At 43.2% G+C, this 21,391-nt stretch overlaps 1 protein-coding gene across 1 annotated transcript in view; it reads right to left on the bottom strand.

The window, feature by feature from the left end:
* The window catches only part of LOC122944171 (RNA binding protein fox-1 homolog 2), a 356,156-nt gene that overhangs the window by 205,261 nt on the left and 129,504 nt on the right, over positions 1 to 21,391 (bottom strand). The window contains exon 10 of the mRNA XM_044302402.1: positions 14,653 to 14,748. Coding sequence (XP_044158337.1) covers positions 14,653 to 14,748 — 96 coding nt within the window. The remainder of the gene's footprint in view (positions 1 to 14,652; positions 14,749 to 21,391) is intronic.

The following is a 21,391-nucleotide window of genomic DNA, read 5'->3' as shown; positions in this document are numbered from 1 at the left end:
GGTCCAAGTGTCCTCTGTTAAATCCCTTCAAGGGGTGTCCCACGAAAACTTCTCCCGGTCTCCTTGTGCCAGCCAGGCCTCACCCATGGGCAGTACACATAGTCATCAATTTTTTCTTCTCCCGCTCAGACTCCCTCCTTCGCTCCAACATCAGTCATCGATAATGGAATGAATGGCCAGAAAACTCTGCCGATACACAAGCTTAATTCCCACCCAGCCAAGTTACAGTTGGTGCAGTCATTGCCATCCCATTTCGTAGAGTTCGATTCCCTTAGGGTTGTAGCACAAAAGAACAAGTCCATTGTGGGAATCACGCTCCATGTGTGAGCGTGATCCTCCACTCTGGACTTGCAGCAGACGCCATCATGATTTATAATGTTAAATGTTCCTCTTATTGAACTTTCTTCTACAGAATCACAGTGACAAAGCTTTCAGTATAATTCTGTACCACTAAGGTCTCGCAATGGACTTTCAGGGAGCTGATGGCATGTGCTCAGAATCACAAAAAACACATCTCTGCCTTCTACTTTCTTGCGGCAGAAAACGTGGGCTTCTCCTTGCGATTCACGCTGTGTGGCAAAGTGCACTCCACAGAGGACACCTGGAAAAGTCATTATGGGCAGGGACAGTACAGGTCTTTCACAGCTCTACCGCAATACTGCAACAAGGCAAGGTCCTTTTGACCCCCCTCATTATTGTGTCAGCCTTGCTCCCACACTTGGCATTTATTTGCAACCTCCTCCTCCATGGACATACTCCCACCCCCAACAGCAGCAGGGCACAGGGCCACTCAAAGGCCCCCCACTTCCCAGCATGTGTCAAGCCAAGCGTTGCCATGTTGTTGTTGTGTTGGAGCTTATCGGCCTGGGCGAGAGTGGCCACACAGACAAGCAGTTGCTACAGCACATTATGCAGCAAAACATCCCTCAGGCCGTCATCTTACCAACTCCAACTGGGCTAGGAGGTCAGCGACAATGGCCAAAACATCTCAGCCACCATGAACCTGGGGGATATAGCACATGCTTCCCTGCATGGTTAACCTAGTCATGCAAGGCTTACACAAGGTCATAGCAATGTCCAGAAGACTGTTCTCACATTTCAGCCAGTCTTGCACAGAGCGGAACACTGGTGTACCGCCCATAGAGGCAGATCTACGCAGTTGCTATGGGGCCCGTGAGTTAAAGGGGCCAGGCCAGGCTGAATGGCCCCGCCTCCTTTCGTACCAAAGTACATTCCACTCTTCCTCTTTGCCCCTGCAGCTGCCTGCCAAATCTTTAGTCTCATTCACTCTGCTGCTTCGCCTGATGTATCTCTCTTTACAGTTTTACAAGCACAGCAGAGCCCCGTGAGAGAGCGAGCTCCCAGCAAGATTAGCAGCGCTTCACTGCTTTGACCACTGTAACCTGCAGAGCCCGACCAGGAAGGTAGTGTTTAAATTCAATAGCTGTCAGGACCTTGTGGTTCCCTCTCCAGCATCCCACAACCAGTAGGCAAAGACACAGCAGACAGTCAGCTCATGCTGTGCTGCAGGGTGGAAAAGAGGGGGACACAGAGCGAGCTTACACTTGGTGTAAACTAGTGTGCTGACTGTTTGGGGCAAGGTGTGTGTCATGTAGGAATAGCAAGGGGGGACAGGGGGTCAGTGGTTATTATTAATTATTATTATACACACACACACACACACAAATACACACAGCACTATTCACTGCTTAACACAGTGGCCCCCCCATAGACATATGCTTCCAATTCTGAAGGGGGGTGGGGGGGTCAGTCCCTACCCTTCATTGGCCAATTACTAATGGCCTATTTCTTAGAGGCCAATGAGAGGTAGGAGGCACTGACCCACCCTCAGAATTTGAAGCATATGTCTATGTAATATATTGTATTTGTGTGGTGCTGTGGCATTGTTCCGATAAGCTTCTGCAATGTCACAAGATTTATTTCCATCCAGTGTTGCATTAATTTTTCACCAAGATCTTGTATTGATGATGGTTGAGTCCGACTGCGGCGCAAAACCTTCTGCAGCACATCTCAAAGATTCTCAATGGGGTTAAGGTCTGGAATCTGTGGTAGCAAATCCATGTGTAACAATGATGTCTCATACTCCCTGAACAATGATTAATGGTTTTATTATGGCTACACAGCTGTTCAGTCCCAATCCCTTGAGTTGCCTTTGCATTGTTTGTGTGAAAACGCTTTTACTTTCACTATTAAACATAGCCCTAAGTTCTACTGTTTTTCTTCGATATGATTTCACCGTTTAAGTGACAACACGATCATTCAGGACTTTTTTCCCCACCACATTTCTTCCTCGAATACGATGGGTCCCCACTATCCTTCCAGTTTTTAATAATGCATTCGACAGTTCTTAACCCAATTTTAGTAGTTTCTGCAATATCCTTAGATGTTTTCTCTGATGTATGCCAATGAATTGACCCTTCTAAAACAAACTAACATCTTTTCCACGACCACGAGATGTGTCTTTCGATATGGTTGTTTAAGAAATAAGAAGCAACTCATGGCACCAGTTGGGGTTAAATAACTTATTGCCAGCTGAAAGATAAATCGCCCATGCAGTAATTATCCAATAGGAGTCTCATAACTATATGCTTAGTTAAATCCAGGTGGTTTTTTTGGACAGGCAGTGTATATATTATAAGATCTCTTCTTGCTCTGCTACGCAGATGTGTAGCAGGACTGGAGCTAGCTTATTGGTTTACCGATTTTATCGGCCGATATTGAGGATTTTGACTGTTATCGGTATCAGCATTTATTTTGCAGATATTCCGATAACTTATGGGGAACACAGATCGCGCTGCTCTCAGCGCTCTCCGTGTTCCCTCAGCAGCAGCACAGGGGAGAAGGAAGCAGTGTCTCCTCCCCCTGTGCTGCCGCTGCAGCCAATGGGAGGACAGGGGACAAGAGAAGGGGAGGGGCTGTGGCCACTGCGCCACCAATGAAGAGAAATCTCTCATTCATTCAAATTGAACAGGAGGCGGGAGCTGCAGAATCACATAGCCGGCTCCCGACCTCTATGAGCTGTAGCTGCGATCTGCGGCAGTTAACCCCTCAGGTGCCGCTGATGGCAGCTAGCGCTCATAAAGGTTGGGAGCCGGCTATGTCATTCTGCAGCCAGCTCCCGCCTCCTGTATATGAATAAACAAGAGATTTAACATCATTAGCGGCGCAGTGCGCCCCCCTAAGCCCCCTAGTATTAATCATTGGTGGCGCAGTCCGCCCCCCACCCCCACATTAAAAACATTGGTGGCGCAGTGCGCCCCCCCCCCCCAGTATTAATCATTGGTGGCAGTGGCCACAGGATCCCCCCTCCCCTCCTCCTCCGATCGGATCCCCAGCAGTGTAATCCTGGGGCTCTGATCGGTTACCATGGCAGCCAGGACGCTATTGAAGCCCTGGCTGCCATGGTAAGCTCCATGCTGCTGTGTGCACAAAACACAGAGCAGCAGGGACAGTGAGAGCTTTTATTCACCCTGATGGAGATCTATCAGGGTGAATAGGACAAGGGTTCGAGTCCCTAAGGGGGCTAAAAGTTAGAAAAAAAAAAAAAAAAAAAAAAAATATTAAGTATAAATGAAAAAAAGATTTACAAAAAAAAAAAATACACATTAACAATAAACATTAATTTTCAGCAGATGTGTGTAAGAATTTATTTATTTTTTTCAAAAATGAAAATTCCCAGAATATCGGTATAAATTATCGGCCTGAAAGTTCACAAATTATCGGTATCGGCCCTAAAGAATCAATATCGGCCGATCCCTAATCTTAACCCTTTAAATGTTTCATGTGAACATAAATAGAACGCACATAAAATGTACCCATACTGTTCTTATAAAGGCAGGCATCCTCAAACTGCGGCCCTACAGCTGTCACAAAACTACAACTCTCAGCATGCCTGAACAGCCTACAGGTCTCAGCCTACAGCAGCTGGAGGGCCACAGTTTGAGGATGCCTGTTATAAGGGCTCATGTACACGGGCGTAGCCATTTTTCAGTCAGTGTGCCCTCCACATCCGACCCGCAAAAAATGTGAATCGGATGCAGACAAAAAAAAAAAAAACACTTTAGTGTGCATGAGCCCTTAGGTTAGTGCAAAAATAGTACTTTTTTCTAGGGGGGCACCAATTCTGAGTTTTGCTATGGGGCCCGATGATTTCTATGTAGGCCCCTGGCGAGGAACACTCTCGGACTTGCAACGACAGAACAGTGACGCAGCTAGGCGTGCCGGGGCACACACTAATCAAGACAACTCGAGGTTCTGTCAGGGCCGGGAAGCACTGAAAGCTCTTACTACCTGGTCCTTGGCACTCCACTGTGAAGGCTGTGCACAGTGTGAGGCCGCGCTGTGACCTCACACTGTGCGCGCCAACACAGCAGACTGTACAAGAGGATTACCGAGTGAGGGTGGGGGGAGCGGCAGCATCCGGAGCAGGAACGGTAAGTGTTTTTTTAGGCTGATATGCGGCTGCTGGGGGGGGGGGGGGAGGGAGGCTGATATGCGGCTGCTGGGGGGGGCTGATATGAAGCTGCTGGGGGGGGGGCTGATATGAAGCTGCTGGGGGGGGCTGATATGAAGCTGCTGGGGGGGGCTGATATGAAGCTGCTGGGGGGGCTGATATGAAGCTGCTGGGGGGGGCTGATATGATGCTGCTGGGGGGGCTGCTATGATGCTGCTGGGGGGGCTGATATGATGCTGCTGGGGGGGCTGATATCTGAGATCTGATTGGGGCTCATTCACATTGGGGACTGATATGAGGTCTTATTGTAGTCTTATTAACATTGGGGGTCTTATTGGGGCTGTCAACTGAGGTCTGATTAAAATTGGGGGTCTGATAGGTGGTCTGACCTCAGGTGCAATATTTTTATTTTCTTATTGTCCCCCTCTAAAACCTAGGTGCGTCTTATGGACCAGAGCATCATAGGGTGAAAAATACGGGTACGTTTAAAAAGGATTTCTTCTCCCTTCATTATATTGATAGTGTGGGTCTGTATGCATGTATGCAGCGTATTTGTGTGTGTGTGTGATAGATAGATAGATATTTATTAGATGGATAGATAGATAGATAGATATCTATATATCTCTATCTCATACACATGCGCGCTGTGTGTGTGTTTGTGCTTTAGGTGGTGGTGTTGCTGTACGGTACATTTAAACCAAGTGGTCAGTATTTCTTTTATTATGTGCTGAGTATAACTCCAATTATCCCTACTGCTTCAGCTTTGACAAATGTGGTGTGTATTACCACACTAACTTTGTGACAAATTCTGATGTATAATACATGTAGGTATTCTTTTGGTAGTTATGAGCCATAGTTTTTGGATATTATATATCCTTTAAATGATGACCAACTAGTAATATTTATGCACTTGCACTTTATACTTCTATATACAGGTCCTTCTCAAAAAATTAGCATACTGTGATAAAGTTCATTATTTTCTGTAATGTACTGATAAACATTAGACTTTCATATATTTTAGATTCATTACACACCAACTGAAGTAGTTCAAGCCTTTTATTGTTTTAATATTGATGATTTTGGCATACAGCTCATGAAAACCCAAATTTCCTATCTCTAAACATTAGCATATTTCATCCGACCAATAAAAGAAAAGTGTTTTTAATACAAAAAAAGACAACCTTCAAATAATTATGTTCAGTTATGCACTCAATACTTGGTCGGGAATCCTTTTTGCAGAAATGACTGCTTCAATGCGGCGTGGCATGGAGGCAATCAGCCTGTGGCACTGCTGAGGTGTTATGGAGGCCCAGGATGCTTCGATAGCGGCCTTAAGCTCATCCAGAGTGTTGGGTCTTGCGTCTCTCAACTTTTTCTTCCCAATATCCCACAGATTCTCTATGGGGTTCAGGTCAGGAGAGTTGGCAGGCCAATTGAGCACAGTAATACCATGGTCAGTAAACCATTTACCAGTGGTTTTGGCACTGTGAGCAGGTGCCAGGCCGTGCAAAAAATGAAATCTTCATCTCCATAAAGCTTTTCAGCAGATGGAAGCATGAAGTGCTCCAAAATCTCCTGATAGCTAGCTGCATTGACCCTGCCCTTGATTAAACACAGTGGACCAACACCAGCAGCTGACATGGCACCCCAGACCATCACTGACTGTGGGTACTTGACACTGGACTTCAGGCATTTTGGCATTTCCCTCTGCCCAGTCTTCCTCCAGATTCTGGCACCTTGATTTCCGAATGACATGCAACAGTCCAGTGCTGCTTCTCTGTAGCCCAGGTCAGGCGCTTCTGCCGCTGTTTCTGGTTCAAAAGTGACTTGACTTGGGGAATGCGGCACCTGTAGCCCATTTCCTGCACGCGCCTGTACACGGTGGCTCTGGATGTTTCTACTCCAGACTCAGTCCACTGCTTCCGCAGGTCCCCCAAGGTCTGGAATCGTCCTTCTCCACAATCTTCCTCAGGGTCCGGTCACCTCTTCTCGTTGTGCAGCGTTTTCTGCCACACTTTTTCCTTCCCACAGACTTCCCACTGAGGTGCCTTGATACAGCACTCTGGGAACAGCCTATTCGTTCAGAAATTTCTTTCTGTGGCTTACCCTCTTCCTCGAGGGTGTCAATGATGGCCTTCTGGACAGCAGTCAGGTCGGCAGTCTTACCCATGATTGCGGTTTTGAGTAATGAACTAGGCTGGGAGTTTTTAAAAGCCTCAGGAATCTTTTGCAGGTGTTTAGAGTTAATTAGTTGATTCAGATGATTAGGTTAATAGCTCGTTTAGAGAACGTTTTCATGATATGCTAATTTTTTTAGATAGGAATTTGGGGTTTTCATGAGCTGTATGCCAAAATCATCAATATTAAAACAATAAAAGGCTTGAACTACTTCAGTTGGTGTGTAATGAATCTAAAATATATGAAAGTCTAATGTTTATCAGTACATTACAGAAAATAATGAACTTTATCACAATATGCTAATTTTTTGAGAAGGACCTGTATGTATCAACATTTCACCATCAGTCCTCTTGGTTTTTAATGTGTATTGTAACCTGTGTCTATTGTTCTATTGTGACCACTGCTGATCATGTGTCCTTTCTGTGATTCTCAAATAAATTATGTGATTTTTGGACTACTCTAGTATCACTCGATTTATTTGTATTATACTTGTCTCATTCCTTATGGTCGGTTATCCAACCAGATAGAGACAGGAAGTATAAAAATAGACCCTCCTCCAGCATCTCCTCGGTGTCTTCTGGACCGACAGCCTATATATTTTTTTTTTTGCACACACACATACCCACCTACTTCTTAATTACAGGGTGTTTTTTTATTTTTATTAGTAATTATTTTATTTTTATATTTTTTTGGGAGGGAAATCCCTGCCGTCATGGAGGATTCATGAAAAGGCAATTACCGGTAAGTAATATGGTTTTTCCCTTTTATCCTCCATGACGGCATAGCATGAGATATCAGATCAAATTATTCTAGGGAGAGACAATGGCTTCTTAAACTCTCCTACCAAAGGAAAGCTCCTGCTTCGACCGCGTGTCCACTCTATAATGTTTTATAAAGGTATGAGGGTTGGACCATGTTGCTGCCCTACAGATATGTTCAATTGACACATTAGCTCTTTCTGCCCATGAAGTAGAAATTGATCTTGTGGAGTGAGTTTTGAAATTCTTGGGAGGCGAAGCCCCCATAGCATTGTAAGTTGATGGCCCTACACACATCTAGTTTAGGAAATCCTTCTTCACCTTCAGTTTTTGGATTAGGACAGAAGGAAGGAATCACAATCTCCTCTTGCCTATGAAAATTTGTGACCACCTTAGGAAGGAAGGAAGCCTCCAACCTAAACACCATTCTGTCTGGAAATACAAGATAAAAGGCTCTACCATCTTCAGAGCCTGAATCTCACAAATTCTGCAAGCTGATTTGATGGCCACTAAAAACAAAGCCTTAACTGTGATATATTTTAACAACACATCCGACAGTGGCCCGACGACTACGACTCTTGCTGGCTTAAAGGTGAGACTGCTAGATTCTTCTCATCCTGTTACTTGGCTGCCTCAGATCTTGACATTTTTTCAGTGGCACTGGCAAGAAAACAAGGAGTAAGAAAACCGGAAGAGCCAAGAGACGCTCCAACCTCAGATTTGTCAAAGTGGTTCCCTTCCTTACATTTGGCAAAGAAAAAGGTACTGGTTCCAATATCAATTAAGGGCTAGGTTCTACTTAACCCTGTGTTGCTTAGCTCTGAACAGTTTTTTACTTTCTATAGGCGTCACTGGCAAAACAAGAGCAAGAAAACCGGAAGAGCCAAGAGACGCTCCAACCTCAGATTTGTCAACGTGGTTCCCTTCCTTACATTTGGCAAAGAAAAAGGTGCTGGTTCCAAATTCCAATACTAATTAAGGGCTAGGTTCTTCTTACCCCTGTGTTGCTTAGCTCTGAACAGTTTTTTACTTTCTACAGGTGTCACTGGCAAAACAAGAGTAAGAAAACCGGAAGAGCCAAGAGACGCTCCAACCTCAGATTTGTCAACGTGGTTCCCTTCCTTACATTTGGCAACAGTGTTTACTACTCTTTCTAGGCGACAGGTGTCACTATTAAAACAAGTTATCAAACTGGACAAGCCAAAAGACTGCGGTACAACAGCAGATTTGTCATTGTGGTTCCCCTACATTTGGAAACAAAAAAAGGTACCAATGCCATAATTATTGGCTAATGTTCTTTACACACTTGCTTGGCTTAGATCTGGATAGTTTTTAATTTTTTCTAGGTGGCGAAACAAGAGAAAGAAAACTGGAGAAGACGCACAAAGTACAACCACAGATTTATTCACCTACATTTGACAAGGAAACAGGTATTTGTGCCAATTCTTATATTGCATTATGCTCTTGCCCTCTGAACAGGTCTATCATGGATGTAATGTCTTATTATTGTTTAATATGACTTTAAAATGGCATTGGCTGGGAATAGATCATGTTATGTTTAACTTTCCAGTGTGCTGAAAAGTGAAGACCAGGTGAAGATGGATGCAGTTGCCAGCCAGACATGCCCTAAAATTGATTTATCGGCTAAAAAAAAATGCTACCTCTGTTATATGGCGCTATTTTGGCTTTATGATAACCGACAGAGCAAAAAGAGGTACTCTGCAAAACTTGCAAATTCAGAGTTGCTACGTCACGTTGCAACACAACAAATTTATACCAGCACCTAAAACCGCACAGAGAAAAGTATGAAGAATGCATGACACTAAAAGCCAAGAGTAAAGACGCAGCGGTTGCTGCCAGTGCTCTACAAAACAAACAAGCAAGCAAGCCGAACAAGCCAGAGCACAATTACAGATGCGTTTGAGTGTATCACGCCATATGCCAAGTCTTCACAGAGACAAAGAAATCACTGATGCCATAACCCAATGCTTGTCAAGAGACATGATGCCCATATACACTGTTAGCAAAGTTGGATTTCAGAAGCTGATCCACACCCTGAACAAGAGGTATCAGCTGCCCTCATGAACCTACTTCTCTCAAACAGCTATCCCAGAGCTTTACAGCAAATGCCGTGATGCGGTTCAACAGGAAATGTCTTGGGTGAAATGTTTTTCCACCACTACGTGGTCAAGCAGAACAACTGAACCATATATTAGTCTAACTGTGCACTTTGTCAATGAGGAGTTTCAACTGAAAAGCCGTTGCCTGCAAACATCCTATTTTCCTGATGACCACACAGGAGAGAACATAGCCTTGAAGGAGGCATTGGCTGCATGGAACCTCTGAAGATCATCAGGTCGCCATCACAACAGACAACGGAACAAATATGGTCAAAGCTGTGGAGCTTAATCAGTGGACAAGATTTCAGTGCTATGGGCATAGACTTCATCTGGCCATTGGTAAGTAGAAGTACATTTTTTGTCTTGTGTTTCCAAATACTACTATAACTGTTACCGTACTGCTCTGTTTGGAGGATGCAGGGCAGCAATTTATTCATTGGGTTTGGGGTAGCTGTACCGTCTATTTAACATTCTTAAATGGTACAACTACACCCAAACTCTATGTAGTTAACTACTGTCCTGTCCTCCTAAATAAAATTGAGAATAACTTTTTAATGTTGTTGTGCTCTTATTATTCACAGGAAATGCCATGAAAAATAGTGCGCATGCCCAATGTATTAGCAGGGCTACTGGGATATGCAGGAAGTTGGTGGGCCACTTCTCCCATAGCTGGAAGAAGAGAGTGGCCTTGAGGGAGACACAAAGAGAACTCAACCTTCCAGAACATGCTATGGTGACCAACTGCTCAACAAGATGTGGTTCCACTCAGAAAATGATAGCACGAGTCAGAGCAGCAAAAATGCTCTGTCCAAGATTCTCTCCACAGACCGTAAAGTGAGATACCTACTGCCCTCATGGCAGGACCTGGAGGTTTTGGAATCTGTTAACAAGGCCCTCAGTCCACACCAAGATTTCACAGATGCCCTATCAGGTGAAAGTTATGTAAGCATTTCATGTGTCAAGCCTGCTCTCAATCTCCTGAACACCTCTGTGTTGGCTGAAGAGGGAGGGGACACTGACCTAACCAAGTCACTAAAATCAAGAATTCTACAGTACCTTAATGAGAAATATGAAGTCACCCAAGACCTGTTAAACATGGCATCTTTTATGGACCCACGGTTCAGAACGCAGTACCTGTCAGCCGATGAGACCCAGAGCATTAACGATCGAGTCATCGCCGAGTTGCTGGTGAGTGAAACCAGTCTGCTTAACTGGTTAGAATTTCATGTAACATATTCCTAAAACATGCATTTTTATTTCATTTGTTTCAGGAACTTCAGCAGCAGCAACCTTAACCCCAAAGCACTGCAGCGATGGAGGGGGATGGTCATGTGGGAAACCCACCTGCTGCGAAAACCAAGAAGAAAAGTCTTGCAACTTTTTTCAAGATTCTACACGTGCAGCAGCACCACTGTCAGGCAACACCATATTTGATCCCATAGAACAGTTTAGAGAAGCAGTGGCTGCAGAACTCAACATTTACATTTATATGCCACTTATAGATCATGGAGAAGATCCTTTGAAATGGTGTAAGTTTCACAAAATCAACTTCCCTAGGCTATGCAAATTAGCACACAAATATCTGTGTATCCAAGCAACGAGCTCTGCATCAGAGAGGGCTTTTAGCAGCAGTGGTAATATCGTATCTAATCATCGTTCCTGTCTGAAACCAGACAAGGTGGATATGATGGTGTTTTTGTCAAAGAACCTCTTAGTAGTGTTTGGAACTAGTTTTTCGGATTAGGATTTGGGAAGTACTTATAAAGAAGTTTGTGTGGATTTAGTAAGTCTGTAGGCCCAGAGTACAATTGTTTCAGGATGCAGGACCAGAAACTGCTTCATTAAAAGGGAACCTGTCACCTGGAAAAGACACTTACAGGAACGAATTTACTTACACTAATCACAGTACCTTAAAGTATCTCTCATAGTGTGCCCAAAGATGTAGTCATATTTTCTGCGTTGTGCTGTCTCATAAAATCGACTTATAAAACTGTGTTTGGCCCCTTTTTGAAGTCGTGCTGAAGTCACGGGGCAGCGGCCTCCTTGACTCAACCGTTGGATAAGCCCGCCCTATGCATATTGAAGGACATTTTTCCCTGTAGCCGTGACCGCGCTCTTCCCGCGCATGCGCCGCGCGCATCCTGCCGCAGCGTGATCCTGGCTACGGCTCCCTGCGCTGCAGTTCAAGCAGACAGTGATCGCGCTCACGCCGCAGGGAGAAGTGATGGGCGCGAGCGCGCTGTATAGGAACGGCGCAGGCAACATGCAGATGCCAAGGAGGGAGCCGTAGCCGGGATCGCGCTGCGGCAGGTCGCGCACGGCGCGTGCACGAGAAGAGCACAGTCACAGCTACAGGGAAAAATGCCCATCAATATGCGGAGGAGCGGCATGGGGCGGGCTTATCCAATGGTTGAGTCAAGGAGGTCGCTGCCCCCGTGACTTTAGCACGACTTCAAAAAGGGGCCAAACACAGTTTTATAAGTCGATTTTATGAGACAGCACAACGCAGAAAGAAGATATTAATACATCTTTGGGCCCACTATGAGAGATACTTTAAGGCACTGCGATTAGTGTAAATTGTCTTTTCCAGGTGACAGGTTCCCTTTAAGGGGTTCTCTTTATTTTAATTATGTCCCCAGGGAGAGATAGTTCTCTGATGTATTTATCACCTCTTTTTTAGGATGCTGGACAGATGTCCCGCAGGGTGTGCGCTGTCTGTGGGAGGAATGTATGGTCACATGTCTCCCTCTTGGGGGCGTGTGGCCTTTGCGATCTCCCCGCATCCACTGCACACCTATGCGTATGCATCAGTGCACTTCTTGTTATGATTAGTTTTCTTTTTATAAATGGCACTTTTATATGTTTTTGTAATACAGTCTCTAGAGTCTATACTGTATTTTAGGTTGGTGTCTTTTTTTGCTTTAGACGTGCGCTGCGTGGGACGAGGGACGCTGCTGGTACTCCCGCCGGCGTCACTCGTCTCGCACATGGCCCGCCTGTGTATATCATTCAGATAACAAAAAAAATGTATCTTTATTTTTCACTTAAAAAAATATATAAAGTTGCATCAAGTAGAGGATTACAAAAGCATTAATGATTCACTGTTCTCAATCTCTGATACAACTGTCCCACCAAAAAGCACATATACAACATATGCTTTTTGGTGGGACAGTAATATCAGACAAATTGAGAACAAATCAATCATTAATGCTTTTGTAATCCTCTACTTTATGCAAGTTTAAATTATTTTTTTTTAAGTGAAAAATAAAGAGATAATATTTATGTCCCCACTCCCCAGTCTTGTACTAAAAACGCTTATGCATACCTCCCTCAGGCTCTGATATTAGGGTGCCCCATCTGTTGCCATTCCATTAGCATTTGCTTAGCTTCTCTGGGTTTCAGATTGTAGCATCTGCAGCTGACCTAGGTCACAATGCCACTTTGCCAATCACTGACTGTGGTCAGATGTGACACCGCTGTGGCCAGAGATTGGCAGTCTGGCACTGTGTCAGCTGCTGACGCTACGATCTGCAATCAAGAGAAGTCAAAGTGCTAGCAGCCGCAGACAGGATTCCCTAATATCAAAGCCCAGCAGGGAGTGATGGAGGTATACATAGGCTTTTATTACCAGCCTGGGCGGCACATAACTTTTAGAAAACCATTTTAAGATAATGTTGTATTGCTGCTGCCGACTATGGCGTTCTATAAAAAGTTCCTGTTTGTTCACTGTTCGGAAAATCTTATTTTAATGAACACATGTTCTTAATTTATTCCATTTATCTGTTCTGTGCATGTGCAGTGCTATTAAGAAAATGGCAAGTTTTGTATTTTGTACTTTTTGCAGTAATGCAAATATGTTATTTAATTTAGTAAAAGATGTTTTATTTTGAAAAACACTGTGCATTTCAGTTCTTGAGTTGAGCATAACTACATTTCAGCATCATCAGTAATTTGTGTGTTTTTGCCTCGAAAATCCAAGTAAATAGACCTCTAGCACAATTCCCTTAAAATATTGCATCGCATATCGTTATCGCAATTTTTAGGGCCCTAATCGCAATCGCACAAAATTCCCATATCGTGCAGCCCTATCAGTCACCCACAGAATCACTCACCTCCTGCCACCACAAGCAGCAGAAACCACAGCAGCCGCCAGTTCAATATCCGCAATGTGGAGCAGTTTATACATGCCGCACCAGGCAAATCTGTAAGCAAAACCTGCTGCCTCAATGGCCAGGTTCAGACCTACCTACACTCTGGCGCATACCCTATTCCTTGAACCCACGGACTTCTGGGCAGGCAGACTGGAACAGTGGCCCGAACTTTCACAGTATGCTCTATCTTTTTGCCCAGGCTCCAGTGCCATCTCTGCACCATGTGTCTGTGTGGAAATACCACCCCCCTTATTTGTGGACCCCATAGTAGCTGCTATGCCTGCTACCCTTGTATTAATTCATATGCACCTATCCACAGTAGTCAGACCGCCCCAAATCAGTTTGTTACCCCCTATTCTGTGGAGAAGCGATAGGTTCCTGTCATGAGACAACTCAAGAGGCTGAATAAAATGTATGTACACAGTCCACAGTTTAGCATACATACTGACATACAGTATTGTGCAAAAATTTTAGGCAAAGGCCTCATGCACACGGCCGTTGTTTTGGCCCGCATCCAAGCCGCAGTTTAGGTTTGGTTAAGTAAAATAATTCCAAAGTTATTACCACATAAAGGCTCTGTTAGGAAGGTGAACACTGGCTGTGTCTGAAAGAGGTTAAAGAGGGTCGGGGGTCCTTTGGTTCGGACTGAGAACAGACCATGAATAATTGATCAGCAGGTGTCTGGCATCATTAGTACCCCCATCATCTACTTATTGGCATAGCAGCGTACTGCAGCATCTTAGGAACTGGAATTTCGCTGTCTGCTAGGTTTATATTTATCGGTCAATGGGGAAATTTATCAAACTACTCTTCCAAAGGAGAAAATGATTGGTTGCCATCTGATAGGTTGCTAAGGGCAATTAAGCAAGTTCTACTTTACAGCAGTTTTATAATCCCCCCCCCCCCATAACTTTGAGATTACCCAACATCTTTGACCAGATTTTAGAAAAAAAAATCTAATTTGTACTTACTAATCAATGGAATGTATGTGTTAACCCCTCGAGGTCCAGGGAGAGGGACACCTGCCTCAGTTGCCAAAGAGACATCAGCTTGAAGTCCAGGTGCAGCTGTCAAGAAGAAATAACACATTTTTAGTAAATTTCAACCTTAATTCTGGTAGCATCATTTGTTGAAAACTTTGTCCCTTTTGTACAAATTTAGACATGTATCAACTTGCAGGATAACAGGCCGAACTGGACAAATGTCTTTTTTCGGCCTTATGTACTATGTTACTATGTATGATTAGCAACAAAAAAAAAACCGACCACTCTTGTACCTGGGCTGTGTCTGACACAGGAGCTCAGCCTCAGTCACTTGGTCATTGTGGATATTAAAAGGTGCGATGAACAATAAAAAATAAAATAAAAAACATGTTGGTGTCTTATAAAACAAGATTATCACACAAGATTGTTCCAGTACAGATACTTAAGGGATGTATTACAATGGGGTTTGTATCATTTCTGTAACTAGCATATAGACAACTAAACTACTGTACAACTGAAGTAGACTGAAATTCAGATAAAAATTTTAAGACCATGTAAAAAACTGAAAAGATTTAAACATGTATATTTCTCTTAGTGGCATAGTACCAACATATTCTGTAGCACTTATTAAAGACATTCATTACTCAATGTCAAAGTGGGGGGGGGGTCCACAATCTAAATTCTGAATCAGTACATCTTCAGAGTGGAAGGAAACGGAACTATCTGGAGAAAACCCACACAAACATACAAAATCTATGCAGTTGTTGCCCCTGGGGCAACTGCATGTGAAGAACATATACACAAACAGTTGCAGTTCTGCAATGCAGTAGGACACAAAACAAAAAAACTAACCAAAAAAATACAAAATAAAAGGGTACAACTTCTCAGGCTGTACAGATCACTTTACTGCAGTTGTCTTCTTATCAATACAGGCAGGTTTGGAATAACATATCACCTCTGTGTATAGATAACACAGGATCCAATTACCTTTGTCATTGACAATCACCTTGTACAATGACCATTGCACAGGTCACAGAATGCCTAGAAAAAAAACTCTCCAATAGAAGTCAAAGAGGTCCACTTCTGACCATTGTTTCTATGGCCCATGTGGCTGCCATAAAGCAATTCTTTAAAAGCTTTCTAAATATTAAACAGCTCAGGCAAGATGGCAGCCGCATAATCACCTTCAAGAAATATAATAAATCTACAATAAGAAAAGAAAAACATTAGAAAATAAAAATAAAAAACAGCATCTATTCACTTTCTCTATTCATTCCTATAGAAGTCTCAATGAAGAGGGGCCGACTTCCTGTGCAAACAGCAGTTGCTATGTCAGTTGAAGAGTCAGTGTCTGCTATATGATACAGTTAATGACCACAAGGGTATGGTTAAACTCACAAATACACATGGACAAAAATTGTTGGTAAAAACCAAGAATGGTCACTGAAATAACTTGAAACTGACAATTTTTGGAGCGCTCCTTCTCGATGATCCCTCACTGTTATTTACCAAACGAGTTTCAGGTGAAACAACCCCTTCAGTGGTTTTCCACTGAAGGGGTTGTTTCACCCCGAAACACGTTTGGTAAATACAGTTGAGGGATCATCGAGAAGGAGCGCTCCAAAAATTGTATACTTCAAAAACTGCATATTCCAATAGCAATCTTCAAATCGACTGCCCAGGTCTATAGATGATTTGAATCTCCGCTTGAAAACTTCAAAATCACATGACCGAACAGTGACGCCAGGTAGGTCCTGGCAGGTCACAACAGTGAACTGTGCTATAGCGCCACATCGTACCCGTAGGAGCGGGGGAAGTTTCATCCACAGGTCCTTGCAGATGAGTGCGGAGATACACGCCACGCAAACAAATTGGCGATAACAGATGAAGATTTGCTAACGTAAAACTACTAATAGAATACCATTAACTCTCTGTGGCTTATAATACATGCGAGTGCATATGAATATATGATCCTGAGGTCTAGTTCAATTGAACTGATATTATTGTGATATAGACCCGGTTGGTGATAGACTTACCCGTCACATTGGGTCATACGCTCTATTGACGTTTATGTTTCATGTTTATTTACCATAAAGATTACATTTTAGATACAATACGAATATGTGTTTGCCTGATATTGAGTGACCCCCTACCGAATTTTCTTTATTTCATTTTCTACACACCAGCATTTGGGAGTGCTGTGGGGTAGTGCACCATTCCAGAAGTGGAATAGTGAGTGAGCCACCATTTTTCTCTATTTTTTACCTATGTACACCTTTGGTGGCTTTTTATTTTATTTATTATTGCATTATACTCCTTTTGAGCTAAAAAAATAAAATAAAAATTGTATTGGTCTTTAATGAAAATATTGTGCAGATTTCCCTGTACAGTTTTGAGTTTATCTAGGTAGCTGGTTCTGAATTTTCTCTGCTACGTCAGCCAGGGAGCCAATGGGCTCCTTATATCTGCTCTTTGACCTTATAAACACTTATTACTGGTGCCTATAAGAAAAATTTGATACATAAAGATATCCCTGTATTTATATAAAAAATAAATATATAATGCCAAACACTGGGGAGGCTGTGCCCCATTTGGAATGGCAGATTTGCACACCAACTTTAATTCACTCAGACCCAACATGCTGGCCCACCAAGGAAGGACCGAGGCAACTGGATTGCTAGTGGCAGAATGCCAGTTACAGGTGTTTTGATTACACTGCAGCTGGTCTGCAGGTGATATAGTGCACAAGAAGACACCCCAGAAGTGGGAGGGTGTCCCTCAAGTTACAGGCATCCTGTCTGTCGAGGTCACAAACTCACAACTGATTAACTTCAACAACAAACCTCGGTGTTGCCAACCCCAGGGCTGCCTCCTGAGGAGGACTTATGCGAAAAGATGACAAAAAGTAGTAATCTGCCTTTCCATTCCTCACTCTCTACCACAGCCCTCCTAGCTGAATAGCTGGAGTCATCCCCTGCATAACTGAAAAGGGACGGATCAGTTTTGCAGTACATAGGCTTCTATTATGACAATGAATAACGGAAGGGCTCCAAAGGCATTCCGTTATGCATTCAGTCATAGAATTGCATTATGGTCCGCGGTACCGGAATCCATAACGCAAATCACCATTTACCAACAAACGAGGTGTGAACGAATTTCAAAATATGAAATTCACTACTCTCTACCCCTAACGATCAGCTGTTTGAAGAGAAGGCAGCGCTCATATGAGAGTGGAACCTGTGGCGAGTCTCAGATGGCACCAACTGGCCACAACATTGCCATATTTGTGCAAAAACTACAATTTTCACATTGTACTGTTCACATTGTGCTGTTCATTCACTGTTGCAAAACATTTCTGGGGTTAAAACGCTCACTACACCCCTAAATACCCTGAGTGGTGTAGTTTCCAAAACAGTGACCACTACTCAGGGGTTCCATTTATTATTTCACTCCAGAGCCTTTACAGTTGTCAGCACAAGCTGCTTAAATCTCCACACTGGGCATCAAATGCCATGGTTAAGGACGTGGCTATGTCCAGAATGCATAGATCTGGTAAAAAAAAGAAATTTTTTACAAGATGATTTTACTATATCTACAATAAATAGATTTGTTAGGTGTGCTGGAGAACTGTTTGCGATTAGATTTCCCTAATTGTCAAAATGCCTATTCTTGTCTGCAAAAGAAACAAGAATAGGACATGTTCTGTAATTTGTAGCACAGCCACATGGGTGACATGCGTGTGCTGTTAGAATTTTTTGCTGCCCATAGAAATGAAGGGTCCCATGTATAAGCTGCAAAAAACTGAGGCCTAATTAGAGGGCTTACTTTTCACACTAGCACAAGCTGGGCACAACATATTGGGCACTTAATATCTTTGGTATATCAGATAAAAAAAATGCAATTTTAACTTTGCATTATCTACTGTGCATTACCTTTTGCAAAACACCTGAGGAGTCAAAATACTCACTACAACACTTGGAAAAAGTAAGTAAGGATATGTGATTTCTAAAATGGGGTTACTTCTTGGGGGGAGTTTATTTTTAGTAATGCACCTAGGAGGCTCTGAAGTTGTAAGCAAGTGCTGTATGAATCAACAAACTATGCCTCAAATGCACATGGTGTTCTCTTTTCTTGCAGCCTGCCCAAACAGTTTAACACAAATGGGGAAATTGTTGTACTTAGTAACAAAATTAGGGGTACTTTTTCTCCTATTAGCTCTTGTGAAAATAAAACATTTTAGGATGAAATTACATATAGTCGAAACACTATCATTTATTTCATAGGCCTAACCCTTGCTGTATTTGGCCTCTTTCACACTGGCGTGTGCGCCCCATTGCCGTATTGCGGCCCGGAAAATGCGGCCGCAATACAAGAGCACAATCTGCGGGGCAACCGCAGCGGATTGCGGACCCATTCATTCCATCTTTTTGTGGAACGGAAGTACGGGACGAAACCCCACAGAAGCACTCCGTAGTGCTTACATAGGGTTCCGTTCCGCACCATTCCACATCTCCGGACCCATTCAAGTGAATGGGTCCGCATCTGTGATGCGGAATGCCCACGCAACGGTGCCCGTGTATTGAGGATCCGCAAATGTGGTCCGCAATACTGCAAAGGGGCTCACACGCCAGTGTGAAAGAGGCCTTACAGAAACAAATTGATTAAAATGGAAAGTCTGCCAGAATTCTTTTTTTTGCCTCCATTTTGCTGTAATTCCTGTGGAACCGAAGGGTTAGGCCTCTTTCACACTACCGTTTGGCTATTTCAGTGTTCTGCGGTCCATTTTTCATGGATAAGTTGTTCTGTTTCGTTTTTCCGTATGGCATATACAGTAATTACATAGAAAAAATTGGGCTGGGCATAACATTTTCAATATATGGTTCCGCAAAAACGGAAGCGTCTCCTCCTCCTAGGCTGAGGTTTTTTTCTCCCAGGCTGTGAGCTGCAGCCTAGGAGGAGGAAACGCCCAGCAGAACAAGGGCAGTCTCCTCCTACTATAACCAAGTCCCCGAACATACCAGAGGGCATAACGGGAGAACGGAGCGGCGCGGCGCCCAGGGATAATAGTAAGTGCAGCGAGATCCCTGGGCACCGCTGTATATGTCAGGATACTTAGTTCACAATGTTTTTCCAGGTGAAAGGTCCTCTTTAAGGAAAGTTTCTAAAATCTGTACTGACTAATTTGAGGGGTGTAGTTTCTTAAATGGGGCCATTTATGAGCGGTTTCTATTATGTAAGCTATTTAAAGGGGTTCTGCAGAGTTTAAACTGATGATCTATCCTCTGGATAGATCAGGGGTAGGCAACCTCCGGCACTCCAGCTGTTGTGAAACTACAACTCCCAGCATGCATACTTGCTCTGCTCTTTTAAGAACGCACATAGAAATGAATGGAGCATGCTGGGAATTGTAGTTTCACAACAGCTGGAGTGCCGAAGGTTGCTGATCCCTGGGATAGATCATCAGCATTTGACTTGCAGGGGTCCGACACCCCGGACCCCTGCCGATCAGCTGTTTCAGAAGGACGTGGCGCTCCAGGCCTTCTGAATTATACAGACAGACACCCACTGGATCTTCAAGAACCAAGTGGGTCTGGGTCAAAGGTAAAAAAAGTAAAAAACATTTATCCCCCACACGTTTCATATCACCGCATCCAGAACGACCTGATCTATAAAACGGTCATGTTACTTTCCCTGCACGGTGAACATAAAAAATAAAAATAAATAAAAATAAAAAAAACTATGATGAAATTGAAATTTTGCCCATCTTACTTCCCCAAAAGGGTAATAAAAGTGATCAGTCGTATGAACGGCAAAATAGTACCAATCAAACCTTCAACTCATCCCGCAGAAAAAAAATATATATAAAGAGCCCCTACATGAGATAATGGCCCAAAAAAGGAAAGTAGACATTAGGTATCGCCGCGTCTGTAAGAACCTGCTCTATAAAAATACCACGAGCTAAACCCTGAGGTGAACACCGTAAAAAAAATAAAAAATAAGCTGTCAAAAAAGCCATTTATTGTCACCTTACATGCCAAAAAGGGTAATAGCAAGCGATCAAGAAGTCGTATGCCCCCCAAAATAGTGCAAATCTAACAGTCATCTCAGCCCACAAAATGATACCCTACCTAAGACAATCGCCCAAAAACTGAAAAAACAGACTCTTAGACTATGGAGACACTAAAACATGATTCTGTTTCAAAAATTATATTGTGTAAAACTTAAATAATAAAAGTATACATATTAAGTATCACCACGTCCGTAACGACCGACTCTATAAAAATATATGACATAACTCCCTCAGGTGAATACTGAAAAAAATTAAAAATAAGAACGGTGCTAAAAAAACATTTGTTTCGTCACCTTAACTGACTAAAAGTGCAACACCAAGCGATCAAAAAGGCGTATGCCCACCACAATGGTGCCAATCTAACAGTCACATCATCCCACAAAAAAATTATACCCTACATAAGACAATCGCCCAAAAAAATAAAAACTATTGCGCTAAAACTTATATTATATATATATATTATAAAGAAGTAAAAAAAAAAAAAGGTATACATATTGCCACGTCCGTAAGAACCTGCTCTATAAAAATACCACATGACCTAAACCAGTGGTCGGCAAAGTGCGGCTCGCGAGCCACAAGCGGCTCTTTAGACCCTTCAATGCGGCTCTTTCCCACAGCAACCCATCCTGCACTACAGAGGAATCGAATCTTGCCTGT

Source organism: Bufo gargarizans, chromosome 7 (genome assembly GCF_014858855.1).
Source record: "Bufo gargarizans isolate SCDJY-AF-19 chromosome 7, ASM1485885v1, whole genome shotgun sequence".
NCBI classification, from domain to species: domain Eukaryota; kingdom Metazoa; phylum Chordata; class Amphibia; order Anura; family Bufonidae; genus Bufo; species Bufo gargarizans.
Note: the sequence above shows the minus strand (reverse complement) of the source record. Positions and strands in the feature narration are given on the sequence as shown.